The following is a 14,699-nucleotide window of genomic DNA, read 5'->3' on the forward strand; positions in this document are numbered from 1 at the left end:
CCACATAGCAGGAACCACTCACCTCCAACAAAATGAAACAAATCCGGTAAATCATTAGCTAATATTCTATTACATAATAGAAATGATGATTAGGAATGGTTAACTCGAACGTAGCTCATGTGGGAATGGCGGAAAACCCGTAATGAGTTACATTTTCAACAAAAGATCCCATATCTGACTTGTTGTTGGTGGAGAACAAGAGAATCTCTAAGGTATGTAACAGATCTATATGTTGATTCATCTTCTAACTCGGTTTTGTAGATGGTATGTAACAGATCTATAAGTTTCGGTGTAGACTTGAACTGGGGGAAGAGTTGAGAATAGACGGATTTATAATGGAAGGAGACTGTAGGGTTTTGTTTACCGTAGATGCAGAGGTACTGTGGAGACTAATCAATGAAATCGACGGTCTAAGATCAAGCTTGTTAGGGAGACATGTGTAATTAAGTTATTGCAACCGTGTTCACAGTGTGGCGGCCCACTCTCTTGCTGCTTCGATCTTACACCCCGACTCTTAGTTGTATGATGGTTTAGTCCTTATGTTGTTAACTTTGTTACTTTTTGGCCTCTTTTTTTGTACTGAACTAATTGTATAGTCTGATTTGTAACACTTATATATTTTTATTTTCCCTAAGAAAACAAAACTATCGAACTCCCATAGAGAGAAGAAAATGAAATGAGGTGAGATACTCCCCATAGTAAAAGAACATAAATAATCGTTGTTGTAGAACTATCAATTTAAATCAAACGTGAGGACTCCTTCATCTGCTACCTTTTAAGCATGTCAATAGATATCTGAATATTCAACATTTGATCCGCATCCGTATTCGAATTTTAAAAAAATATCCGAAATTTCAAATATCGGTTACGGATTCGGATATTCTTTATCGCATATCGGATACACTAATATTCGATCGGATAAATATCAGTATGCGATAAGTAATATAAAAAACAATAAAAAATTATATTTATTCATAATAATATATAAAATGTATGGTTGAGATTTATTATTTAGAGCTCATGGTTAAAAATCTAAAGAAAAAAATTTAAAATTTTGTTAAAGTTTCGGATATCGAATATTATCCGATATCCGTTAATATTATCGGATTCGAATATTTATTTATAATATCCGTCGGATAATTATCGTAAATCAGATAGCTTATCGGATTCGGATATGCCTATATCCAAGCCGATAAGCTAGTCCTAAACCTTCTGACACGGGTGGTGCGGCCATTACTGCGACCATGCCTCAAATTTGTCGAGTCGGACCTTAATGCTCTTCGCAGGTCACCTCGTAAATCTGAGAGCTCTGAGAGCCTTAGTACAAAGTCTCTTTCTCGTTCTAACCTTATCCATTCATCTCGTCTTTGTGGGTCTACCTCTGATGGACGAACATGTGGATGCTTGAGCCTTGCATGCTTCCTGAGATTGGCATAGTTTCCACTAAAATCACAAGTTTCACTAGCACAGCTTCTGGTTTTGGCATTCATGAACTTCCGAGCAGGCTCCACAATCACCCACCCGTGAACTCGTCCACGACAAAGTGGGCATGAAAGTTTTAGCTTTAACCTGCTCTCCTGAGAGAGTATAGATCTTGGTGGAGTCCTTTCTCTGCTGAGTTCATCTGCATAATCAAAACTTATTTCCTCCGAGAGGACCGAATCAGAGTTTTGTTCAACAATATCTTGAGCTGGAGTTGTTGAAGATTGTGCACCAGCCTTCTGGAACTGATCAAGGCAGTTTGAATGACGAGAGCTAGTATCACACATATAAGGACGACATCCTTTCTCATAAGAAGAACATAAAAGTAGAACAGCATTGTGAGGGTGATCAATGCACGCAGGACATCTAGCTTCTTCCCATTCTTTAATATCTTCCACTGTTCCCAACTGACTTTTGGATGAAGAAGTACGGGTAACCCTAGAACTGCAAAGATACGGAGATCCCCTAGACGGGATAGAAAGAACTTTTCTTTTTCGGGTCTTTGGCATTCTCAAATCTTCAGATAACACCAAGTAAGACTTAAACAACTGCGAAGATAAGGAGAAATTATGCTCAATATCTGAAAACGACAAATAGATAAGTATTAAGCGTTTATTTATAAATTAAATCCTGAACTGACATGATCACTAAATCACTAACCCCAGCGAAAGCAATTCTGAAATTTCACCAGTTGATAATCTTATGTCCTAATTAACATATCACCCTAAACCAGAAAAAGTAATCAACAACAACAACAAATAAACATAACTTATATGAAGATGAACCATAATAGGGTTAGATCATTAAGAGTGACATCTTCACTACGTATCAAGAAACATTTAACCTAATAAAGATACAAGTATAGATTCAGTAATCAACTCTAACACAGTGAACAGAGTTTTGGGTTGTCTTGGAACCTAACAAAAACAAGATTTTCCAACAGATACCCCCTTCCAATGGGGCAAGTTTTAACCTTCCAATCTTATCACATAATTACACAATAGGTTTTTAGGTTAGGGTTTGTTGAAACAAGTACTTAGTATTTCACAATTCTAAATCAAAGAACAATGATGATCAACTTTAACAATAATCAAAATTAACTATTCAAGAAACAACACTCTAATAAACCCTAACCAAACAAACCCCACCAATCATCTTAAACTTTCAAGCATAGAATCATCCTAAGAAAAAAAAGAAAAGCTAGTATGAAACTTGAAAATTGCTACTACCCATAACAAGAAACCCTAAGAATGGTTAAAACTTGTACAAAATTGAATAAATAAAACAAGGTAGAGAAACGTAATTGAATCAGGCTATCAACTTACCTAAAAGCTAAATATAGTTGTAATAGCTGGAGCTGTATCAAAGTAGTATTTACGATTCCAGACGATCTTAGAGAGACAAAGAAAGAGAGGTGAAGTTGAAGAGAGCAGAGAGGGTGGGGGAAGGTTTTTATAGTTTTCTTTTTTGGAACTTTTTTTATGTTTTTTTTTTAAACGAAGGTTTGTATAGTTGTAAGTAGGGGTGGGAATCAGGCCGGTTCGAGCAGTTTATTTTCGGACTCGGGCAGGTTCGGGCTCAAGGGTATGCTACCCGATCGGGCTTTCGGGCACTTCGGGCCGGGTAAATGAGAGGCACTTCGGGCCGGGTAAATGAGAGGCACTTCGAGCCCGCGGCCCGATTTTGCCCGAGAGTCCGATAGGGCTCTAACGGGCTCGGGCGGTTCGGGGCACGGGCTTTTTAAATTAAAAATAATCTATTTTTTTAATAAAAAATAATATAATTTCAAAAAAAAAATAACTTAATGAGTAACATTAATAAATTAAACTAAACTTCATCCGTTATATTTATATAATCTTAAACTTCAACTATTGTTTTTAATCAATTCTATGATCGATCTTGTTCTCCAAGAAATTTGATAACTTTTTTTTTTTTGTTGAAATAAGAAGTTTGATAACTTGTCTGCAAGAATGAAAAGATATTTAATGGAGGCTTTGGATAATGCAAGTAGTGATAAGGGAAAAGTGGAAGAGGTTAGTATTGGTAGTGACCTAGTGGGTGTTCTTGTGGGTTGGTAAAGAATGAAAAGAAAGATGCTGGAAGAAGCCAAGAAGATGGAGGTCTGTCGGCTAGGGTTTGTATAAAATGAAATAAGGGTTTTAAACCCTATTTATAGAGAAGATATTTATGATCCAACAGCTTGTGATGCTCAACCGTTGGATCATATAATCTAACGGGCGGTCGGGTCGGTCTGGTCGGGTTGTAGTTTGGGTGGGCGGGTACCATGCTATTTCGGGCGGGCAGTCTAGTCGGGTGCTGCTTCGGGCAGGCGGATTGGGTGATACTTCGGGCGGGCGGGTACCGGTTGCCTATCGGGCGGGCCTAATGGGCCGGACCTCGGATAAGACACCTTACCCGAGTCCCGCCCGAGCCCGACCCAAATTTCGGGCCAGGCCCGCCCGAACCGGGTTTTTCTCGGTTGTCGGGCGTCACGGGTCCGGGCGGTTAGGGTCGGATTTCGGATTTTCGAACCGTTTTCCCGGCCCTAGTTGTAAGCATTAAAACAAGGCATGTGTTTTTTTTTGTTGAAAACAAGGCATGGGTTTTGATCTTCCAAAGCGATATTTACTCAAAACTCGAAAATCATAACCAAAACAAAATCGAAATGGGAGGGACGCCCGTTAAAATTATTGGCTCATTAATCTATAGGCATTTTGTAGGTTTTGTACTTTTGATGTCCGTCGACACAAGTCGAGCGCCCTTTGGCTGACGGTTAATTAGTCGTTAGAACCCTAGCTCCATGGCCGAAAGCTTAAATCCAAAGTTCTTTCTTCAGTCTCGAAGTGTGAGGATTCGTAGAGTTGAAAGTCGAACAGTGGGAGACAAAACTACAAACTAGCACAATATCAAATACTTGTGATTCTTAGTTTTATCAATAAAATATTATTATTTGCTTAAATTTATGTGATTGTAATTTTTGAAAGGGACGTAGTAATTTTTTAGACTCCCTCAAAGTAAATGCTGGATACGCCACTACCCTTAATTGTTTTTAAGCTTTTTTTTTTCTTGTTCTCTTCTCACCTCCACTAGAATTCCGGCGGACCTCTACCATACTATGGCGACTTCCATCATTAATGTTGTCGATCACCACCACCAATCCGATAAGCTACAACTACTCTCTCTCTTCTCTCTTCTCTCTTCTCTCTCCTCTTTCTCTCTCTTCTCTCTCTATTTTTTCCCTCTCTCATTCTCTCTCTAAGTTTTGTCGAAGGAGATCTCCCCATCATTCGAAACTTAATTAGATAAAAAAAGGCCGCAGCTTTGGGGAATAAAGAAAATTCTCCGGGCTTTGGTCTACAAGATTTGAACCAAAAAAAAATTGTCTTGAGTCCAAAAATCAATTTATTTGTTTTTTTTCCTATTCTTCATTTGACGACCACCCACCAAAGTCCGGCCACTACCAAATTCGACACCACCGCCTTCTCTCTCTCTCTCTCTCTTTCCTCTCTCTTGCTTGCTTCTTCTTTGTTGCCTTCTTACCTCTAATGAAGAAATCAAGTTTTCATTCAAAAAATGCTCAAATGGAATCAATATTTGCACTTCTTTTAATCACGATCCTGAAAGTCGTTCATTGATAGCTAGATCAAGTGTTCTTCTAATTCTTACCGAAACCCTATTTTTATCTTCCATAGTTGCCCAAGGAAACACAACAACAATTCTTCTTAATCTCTTAATCTCTAACTGCAAACTTCAAATGTCGATACCCGGCTGCCTTAATGCTCTCTCTCACCTCGTCAGCCTAACTTCAGCCACCCCATTATTGTTCTAGATATGATATTGTTTGCCCTAAGCCTAATTGATATTCTTAAACCTAGATCCTTTTTTAAATCAATTGAATATGCCTAAAAAGCTCTTTTCGAAACCTCTCTCTACCCACTTAATCTTTTAATCTGATTGACCTTGTTGTTGTTCCTGCTCTTTCAAGTTACAACAATTGTATTTAAACAAGATGATGGTTGCTCCAATTGTTTTTTTTTTTTTTTTTGTTGAGAAGGTTGCTCCAATTGTTGGTTCAATGAAAGTGGGGAGGCATTTAATCAAGTAATTTTTTTTTTTGAAACCAAGGGAACCATTTCCATTAATAAGTGATAAAATCACATTGTTTACATGGAAGATACATCATTCTTATTTCTCTCCTATGAAAACTTCATGAGAGTTACATACGTTTAAATGCAAAGTGCCTCATGAAGAGAAAGAAATTGGACTAGACACAGACTCAATAAAATGACCCTAAAGGTCGTGAATGAGAAGACTCTAAAAGTCGCGAATGAAAAGACCCTAAAGGTCGACAAAAAGTAATACTAATACAAAGGACCCTAAAGGTCAACAAAACATAAAATAATACAGAATAAAGAAAAACTAATTTAAATCTCCGTCGCTTTCGCCGAAAAACCGCCATTGTTGCCGGAAACCGTCGTCGGAAAATCGCCATCATCACCGAAAAAACGTCACCACCATATAAAAAAATCGCCGTCATCAACTCTTGAATAGTTGGATTTCACTGCCTACCATGGTTCATAATCTTGTCTGTTCAACTCTCGAAATCGTTAAAATTGACATCCCAATTGAATTGATACCCTTGATAGAATACTTCGATGAGAATTCATCTAAATCTTCACCATCGCAGATCTGAATCATCGATTCTGAAATACTAACTAGTTCATCAATCGCTTCCATGGATTGTACGATCTTCGAGTTGTTTTTATGATGGGCGAAAAAGATAGCCTAGAGGGAATTAATGGTTGTCTCCTTCGTATCCTCCATGAATCTAAGTAGAGAAATAAAATTTCTTACTCTTTCTCCAGTAACCGTGCAAGAAGATACGATTAGACCCTAGAAACTATAATGGAGGGATACTAACTACTACAAGGGAAAGAGGAAAGGGGATCCGGCGAAAGGAGGGCCCTTCGCTGGAAGAACAAAGCAGATCTGACGACGGTTATAAGAGATAGAGAGAGAAAGTTGGAGCAGAGGGTTGGAGGAGAGAAGAAGAATAAGTTTTATCAAAGTCTAAATTGACTACAAGTCTAGGGTTCTTGTAGCACTATATTGGCAACAACCTCTTACTAGTTTTTATTTAATCAAGTAATTGGAATAAGGGTTTTAATGGATTTGTTAGATTAATCTACTGAATCAACAACTAGTCAATCCACTCAATTTGATCCAAATAAAATTCAGTCTCTGCTTTTTAGAGAGAGAGGTAGGGGAAGTGAAATAGTTAAAGAGAGAGAAAAAATATGGTAGTGAGTGGTGTTCAGTAGTTGGAAATGACGACAGTCATCGGAAGTTGTGGTGGTCGAAAATGGTGGCGAGGAGAGAGAAAGACGTCACCGCCCATCTTCGGCCCGTAGTTTTATGTCCACGACTTTTTTTTTTTGAGAATTCGACAACGATCTACGTTTGTCGTTACAAGGCATTGATGCACCATAGAGATGTAATAAACATGATAACCGCCTAATTTAAACCGAGAATGAAAGAGGCCTAAAGCCCGATAACGAAGAGACCTAAAGGCCGACAAATTATTACATTATTTATAGCCTAAACTACATAGGATAGATCTTGATGACAACTGCTTCCACCAAGACTCGATCCCACGACCTCATGAACTTAAGAGGGGTGTCCAACCGTTACACCAAAGGGTGGATGCCCACGACTTTAGGGGTGTGTTTAGTGGGGGTTTTTTTTTTTTTTTGGCTATTCCATCTTTTTTCCCGCAAACTTTTCTTGTCTCCCCCAATCACCCACCAACCTAAATCCCCCTCATAATAGTCCGATTTGATAGAATCTATGTTAACCATTAGATTCATCAGGATCAGTATTTCTTACAAACTGAGTTGATCCAACGCCTAAAAGTTTCCTCGTTTCCTTCTTCCTAGACTAGAGAGAGAGAGAGAGAGAGAGAGGCTTGAGAAAATCCGGTTAAATCGCAGTTTCAATTTCAAGTGGTCTCTCTGTGCATCTGATCGGATTAACAGAAGGATGTCTTTAACGGGAGTGAAGATGTCGGAGGAAGTATGGCTAACATGTCTAACTCATGCATTATCTACAGAGACAGAAGAAATTATGGGTCTTCTTCTTGGTGACATTCAGGTGATCTCTTCAATTCTTCTAATTCAAACATATTTTGACAAATCATTTTGTGGGTTTTGGGTTATTTTCTTAAGATGTGATTTCTTTCAGTTTTGATTAATATTTAGGTTTTCAACTTCTTAGTTTGCTTTTTGAAGTGGGTAATTATAATTTCATAAAGGGTTGGTTTTAATTCTTCTTGTGGATATATTATGTATATATATATTTTACATTACTACTAGAATTTGGGAAGAAGTCTAATTCAGTTTTCTAATGGAACTACATTGATGATTGAAATGGAGTTGAAATTGTGTACTTTGAGGAATTTGTAAAGATGGGGGAGTTCTTTGGTTGTTTCTTAGAGTGGATTCATCATATCTTACTTGGGTCACATAAATGTCTTGGACAGTTTCGTAAATTTCGTTCTTGTTGTACTTCATCTCATTAGTGAGCACATTCTAATCCTTATGTTATTCACTTATATGTGAATTGAGTTGTTCATAATATCCTTAGTTTGTGCTGATGTTAGTATGGTAGTTTCTTTAGTAGGATGTCAATTGAATTCGTACAGTTTACCTACGAGTTAGGTTCTTCATAATATACTGAATTTGTTTTTCTTGATTTTCTCTTCAGTATTTAAATGGGAGCGCTACTGCCTTAATTTGGGGAGCATCACCTCAGACAAGGTCCGACCGTCGCAAAGACCGAGTTGAGACTAATCCCGAGCAGTTGGCAGCAGCATCAGCTGAAGCTGAGATATCCTTTAATGTTTGATTTTTATGATAGTCTTATTTGAGTTGATCCACTCTCTGTTTTATTTATAGATATTGGAAATATGAAATTGAAAATAGTCGTTGATTGAATGATCCGGCTAAATAAAAGTATCTAGGATCCCCTACTATTTCTTGCAGTGTCTAGTGTCTAATGATGTTGAACTTAACTCTACTACACAGAATGACGCTAGCAACAGGGAGAACAACAAGAGTGATCGGTTGGTATCATTCACATCCTCACATCACTGTACTTCCATCCCATGTTGGTAAGTAAGTTTTGCTATTTTATTGTTTTTTGCGAAGCTTATGGTACTCCTCACTTTCTTAGGCCAGTTGAGTGAAAGGTGCTGCTATGACATGATTTTCTTTGATTTGAATGGCAAGATTGCGTCCTTGTTTGTGCGCCATTTCCATTTTTCGAAATATTATCAGTTCAATTTACTAATTTATAAGCCCGTATTTCGCATAATAAAATTCAAAAACTGCAGTTTTTTTGGGTTGGTTGGTAGTTGTTCATATCATATGCTTTCACACCCGTAATAGTCAGTCTCAGCAGGATAGATTTACTTATGTAACATGGGTGTTGGATACGGGTACTCGGATACTTATTAAATTCTCCGAGTTACGTCAATAGGTATAATGTGATACCTTTTTTGTGTATACATCTTCTGTTTACTTGCTTCAAGTTGTGTTAGGTCCATAAAATACTACAGTGGGTTAATGTCTTTTATGTGCAATTTTAGCAATGGTGATCTACAAATAGAATATGGTAAGATGGAGGTGCTAATAACTGAGAGAAGAAAATACAGATTCATACAACTTTTTACTTTATCCCTTATTTGGATTTTTAGGTTGTTGTTGTGAGAATAGTCCCACATAGGAGGATGGGTATCTAGCAACTAAGAATATAAGGTCTAGGTCCTCTCCACTCATTGCCAATTGATTCTGAGTTGGATGACCACAAACTTAACATGGTATCAGAGCTAGGTACGTGATAGGCTTAAAAGCCACACGTGCTCCACGTCACCCGAAAGAAATACACGTGTTAGGCTCAAAGAACGCCACAAGTGAGGGGGCGTGTGAGAATAGTCCCACATAGGAGAATGGTATCTATCAACTAAGAATATAAGGTCTAGGCCCTCTCCACTCATTGCCAATTGGTTTTGAGTTGGATGACCACAAACTTACACCTATATATGTATCAATGTTACATGTCTTTTCAAGAGTACTCTGAACTGGAAACGACATTTATTCTGGTATGTAATTCCGCAGATGTACGGACACAAGCCATGTACCAACTTCTTGATTCTGGTTTCATCGGGTTGATATTTTCGTGTTTTAGTGAAGATGCACAAAAGGTTTGCATTAAAACATACTCCACTCTTTTATGATTATCTTAGTCGTCCGTCTTGGTTCTCACCTTATTGGTATCATTCAGACTGGAAGAATCCAGGTTATTGCTTTCCAGTCTTTGGACGGGAAGCAAAAGTACACAGCAGTACCTGTTACTATATCGCAAGCTAGTAGAAGTTCAATTATAGAAGTTGAATCATCTTTGAGTTCTTCAGAAAATGTGACGAGAAGGCCCGAATCATCTGAACAGGACACAGGTGATTCACGAGCAACTTCTGGAGCTATTAAGGTATGTTGGCACCTTTTATGTGGTTTCCTCTGTTAGTGAGAAATGTTTTCACTCTGGATGTTTGTATTTCCTTTTCAGAAAACTGTGAGATTTGTCTCGGATGATTATTGTGTGTGTTATCAGATATGTTTCTCTTGATGAAGAACACCAACCTTAAATCTTTAGTTTGTTGGGTTTCTAGTTAAGGGATTGTCCTAAAGGACCTGCCCTGAACACCAAACACTTCACAATTCTCATCGTGATGGCTTATGTTGTCTAATTTTGACCCATCATGAAGTCTCTTTACAACCTTAATTTTATAAGTCCTGTTCCAAGTAGGTCTGAAAGAATATTACACTTTATTGGCTATGCTGGAGGAAGAGCTTCAGAACCAGACATGTTATTGTCTCAGGTGGACGTCAACAATCAAGGGAAAGAGAAATTGGGAGGATACAGCACTGATGGCTTACAAAACGCTGTTGTTGATATGGACTCCATGGATATGACAGAAAGTATGCAGGAGGCAATGTACCGATCAAATATGGAAATGAGGTAAATCAGGGATTGTGAGAATATCATACTTCAAGACCTAATATTTCTATCTTCCCCTTTTTGCTTTTCTTTGATCTGTGTGTTTTTCTCTGTTTAATGGGTCTTTTCTTGTTTGATTTGGCCTTCGAAACCTTCGTTCATTACAACTTGAAATTTATTTTTCTTCCACATTGTCATTTGCTGAACTTTTGTGTAGATGGGTCGCTATAAAATTAATCTCCTAATTTCTGTCTCTAATTGGATGAAACCGTCCAGTGGCGCAGAGTACGTCAGGAAGGAGATTCCGCTTTTAATCTTACCCGCACAGGTGATGGGAACGCTTGAATCACCCTTATCATCATTTACTAAGTTGCAACGTGTATTATACGAGGAGGAGAAAGCAGCATATAAGCAAGCAGTCTTTCAAAATATGCAGTAATTTAACGACAACTTGTTCTTTACTATATTCTCGTTTTCTCAGCTCGTGACTCCAAATGTCGTTAATTCTTGAATATTTTTCTTTACTTTAGGGATGGGAAGATACACCCCTTAACAATCATCCATCATACTTCAACATATCAAACTTCAATGTGCAAGTTGATGGAGTACTGGTTAGCGTGATTGCTATCATTACTTCTCATTATCTTCCTGACTTTGAGAAATCCGTACTATTTATCGTTTCCTTGTTCTTTCTGCAGTTTAAGTCCTTCTATAAGTGCACTTCAGGATCGTTTGAGAGAAAATGAAATCAGGGTATTGAACTTTTTTCCTTTCTTTACAGTTTACCGAAATTAAAATCCCATTTGGGTAGAGTTGTTACAGAATATGTATAACTCCCCAAGCCTTAGGGTCCCCCAATATTGTCCTGTGGATGACATCTAGGCGTGAGCCAATGGGTACAGGGTTTTGCTCATGTCTAAAGCTCCACTACAGGGTACAGGGTTTTGCTCATGGGTACAGGGTTATTTTCATGGTGAAGGCTCCATGAGCTCTCCCAAGAGGCCTCGAAACTTATTAAGGTTGAGGCCACATCTATAACCCAGGCTCTAGACGCTCTTGCAAGCAATGTGGGTCAATTGCAATATCCTAGAAAGGTGATATATTTTTGTTTGGCTATATACATATGCTTGCATTTAACATAATTCCATTTTATGGAAAAATTACGCAGTTAGCGATGCTGACAGAGGAAGCCAAAGCGCTAGAAATTGAATCAATCAGAGGCAATGATTTAATTGGGGGCTCTCCTAGGACTTCTCCTAGGAGTTCTTCTAGTCATGGTTTACGCAGCAATGCAGCAATTGGTCCGAGGGACTTGTATACTCCTACAGACTTGATTGGTGTGAGGAGTCCTTCTGGTAGTGGCAGCCGAAGCAGACGATCTTCTTAGTTGTACAGTTTCACTACACTTCGTGATGTAAGTACTCGTAACCTGCAACTTATATAGTCTCTCTCTCTTTCTCTCAAGCTTGCTGAACTTTTGAGGTTGTACGATATGAGGATCATGTTAGACAGCTATCTGACCTTTGTAAACCTGCTAAATAGAGATGGAGTTTAGGCTGGAGATGTATTTGTTATCTTGTCGCTTTTGGCTGTGTAGAGGGAAGGATTTGAGTTCGAACCAATAGAAATCAAGTCTTCATATATTTAACTAAATATTTCTTTACAATATAATTACGCTGCATAAGTATTTAGTCGGATTGGATAGCAAAAGATTACCTTTGGACATGCCTCTATTGACTGAATGGTTGTTTTTACCATTTCTTCCGAAGTTACTGAATTCATGGTCATCAAAATAAGACTAATGAGGGTTGTCGTTTGTGGTGGTGTTGGGTTGAAGGTGAAGAAGAAGAATGACTTTTTTTCTCGTGTTTGGGTTGAATAATTTACGTGGTCAAAATCAGGGTTGAAGGTGAAGAAGAAGAATATGACTTTGTTTTTTCCTTGTGTTTTGGATTGAATAGTTGACCTGGTCAAAATCAATTAATCAAGTCAAATATGATTTGTGTGAACATGTTAAAGTCACATGTGCCCATTTATATAACAAATGACATAGTTTTGGTGTCATTTCATAACTTTCATTATAAATGTTTGGCTGTCATTTCTTATTTATGTATCGTTATTTTGAAAGAGTCAAAATAAGTACTAACTTCTTATAAAATCTCACACTTCCTATAAACCTATTTAGACGTTTGTTGACCAGTAGTTGTTTCCTACTCGGATGTTCGCATATCCAACTATCTGACTACCAGAACCGACCATCTGTCAGTTTGTCTGTCTATTTGAAGGCGCGAAGCCTAGTTGTTGGTGCCCACCTAACGACCTCTAACTATGCGACTTTCTACCCGTTCCCATAGGATTGTCTTGAAAAATTCTCAAACTCATATGTGGACTAGACTAGGCGAAGCAAATGTTGTCTTAGTATGATGTTGTAGGGTAGGGCCTAGGGATACCTCACTAAGACATGTAAATATTAATTTGTCATATATTACAATTTTATTGCACATATTATTTTTCTTTCTTCTTTTCTCCTTCCATGGATATCACAAATCTCTCCCAATATCTACATGTAAATATTTTGTATTTTGTTCTGCTTTCATCGTTCATCTTCTTGTGTTATTGAAAATGAAATGGAACAAATTTTGGACGAAAAGGGAGCGGATGGCAACCGGGCTACCTTAAGAAATTCAGGGAGGATGATACTACTTTAGACAATAATAAAATAGAAACGAAGAGATTTTTTCTTTTTATTTGTAATTAACAACACGAGACAATGTTGACGATATTTTGCAAACTAAAACCCGAAGATGGTCCAAAAAGCATCTTTAAGTGTTTTTATTTTTTGCAAAGACAGACAAGGATGCTCTACATGTTTGACAGTTCTTTTTTTTTTATGAGCATACATGTTTGACAGTTGATAAAACCAAATAGATACCCCAAAACAAGGGTTGGACAAAGGATGTCCCATGCATGGTTTTGTACTAAAAATCTAGGGCATCACTGTTTGCTTTAGCATCTATTTTCTTTTTTATGTGATGTTTCCCTTGGTTGTTCTATAACTTTTAAATGAGCCTAAACTCTAACATATTATAAAGTAAGAGAGAATTCTTAAGGTGCCCTAAAGGGTGTCCTATTTACCTTTGAAATTGGCATTTGTCTATTCACTTTTAGGTTGTTTAAATTTTCTTTTAGTTGTCATTTTAGGGTTGTTCCTACTTGAATAGACATTTAGAGGCTTCATGGGGCACTCACTATACATAATTATTAGATTTTGATTTGAAACTTATGAGATTGAATTGACATTTTTCTTAAAGAAGAAAATTATGATGGAAGATAATGTGTAGGACAAGGATGTCTTCTTCTATGTAGGGAAAAAAAGAACAAATTATTGAGTCACACAAACAAAAATGAAAAGAATTGTTGTGAAGGCCCAAATGCAATCATACCTTCTTGTTCTTACGTTATTTGCATGCATTATAGCTATAACATGAAAAAAGAGAAGCAAGCAAACATAGAAAAATTCTATTTGGCCTGAAAATGGGGTCGATCACAGGCACAAAGCTAATGTGTTCGGATCTTATTGGTCAGGGTGTTTTCCTCTTCACATGTATGGACCAATGGTAGCTAACCACATCAACTTTCGGCCTGTGTCCGGCTCCCATTTTCGGGACTAAATAGCATTTGTGAAAATAAAAAACCTTATTTATACCATGGCTTCTCTTCATGGAGATATTTCAATACGTAGGAGGGTCTTAATGATTCGACGATCCTCACAAAAATAGTCCCTTGATGATGTTATTCATGTATTAATCAAGAAAAGTGTATAAAAAATGTAGAGATTTTATGCAAAACCATAATTTCAATTTCAAGCTTTCAATAGAACACTTCTTAATGATTTATGAGAACATAAACGCTACATAAGCAATGAAACAGACTCCTCACAGGATTTCCTTCCCAAAATCCGAAACACACTTCTCTTCTTACCACACACATCGCAAACATGAACCACAATTACTCATTAAGATCTTGCATATTTCATGAACCAAAATATCCTCCGATTTCGTTTAAAGCCCGAGTCTATAATAAGCTTCACAAATCCGGCAGACGCCTTTGTGGGTCAGACTTCTACTTATTTCCATACATCTTGTATGCATTATTTCCTACCA

General features: G+C 37.5%; 2 protein-coding genes across 2 annotated transcripts; one reads left to right on the top strand and one right to left on the bottom strand.

Moving 5' to 3' along the window:
- Positions 1–945: 945 nt before the first annotated feature.
- LOC147539784 (uncharacterized) lies at positions 946–1,991 on the bottom strand. Its single transcript, XM_086638948.1, has one exon. The coding sequence runs from the start codon at positions 1,989–1,991 to the stop codon at positions 1,179–1,181; it is 813 nt and encodes a 270-aa protein (XP_086495074.1). The 3' UTR covers positions 946–1,178.
- Positions 1,920–12,189, top strand: LOC147539785 (uncharacterized). The gene is made up of 11 exons (XM_086638947.1): positions 1,920–2,015; positions 7,426–7,632; positions 8,245–8,367; positions 8,563–8,650; positions 9,657–9,742; positions 9,823–10,026; positions 10,376–10,557; positions 10,813–10,971; positions 11,067–11,147; positions 11,235–11,289; positions 11,705–12,189. Exons 2-11 carry the CDS (start codon positions 7,522–7,524, stop codon positions 11,921–11,923), a joined length of 1,308 nt encoding a protein of 435 aa, XP_086495073.1. The 5' UTR covers positions 1,920–2,015; positions 7,426–7,521; the 3' UTR covers positions 11,924–12,189.
- Positions 12,190–14,699: the final 2,510 nt, after the last annotated feature.

The sequence above is a fragment of the Eschscholzia californica genome, unplaced genomic scaffold (genome assembly GCF_041429995.1).
Source record: "Eschscholzia californica isolate CP2 unplaced genomic scaffold, dmEscCali1.0.p SCAF_5, whole genome shotgun sequence".
In the NCBI taxonomy this organism is placed as follows: Eukaryota; Viridiplantae; Streptophyta; class Magnoliopsida; order Ranunculales; family Papaveraceae; genus Eschscholzia; species Eschscholzia californica.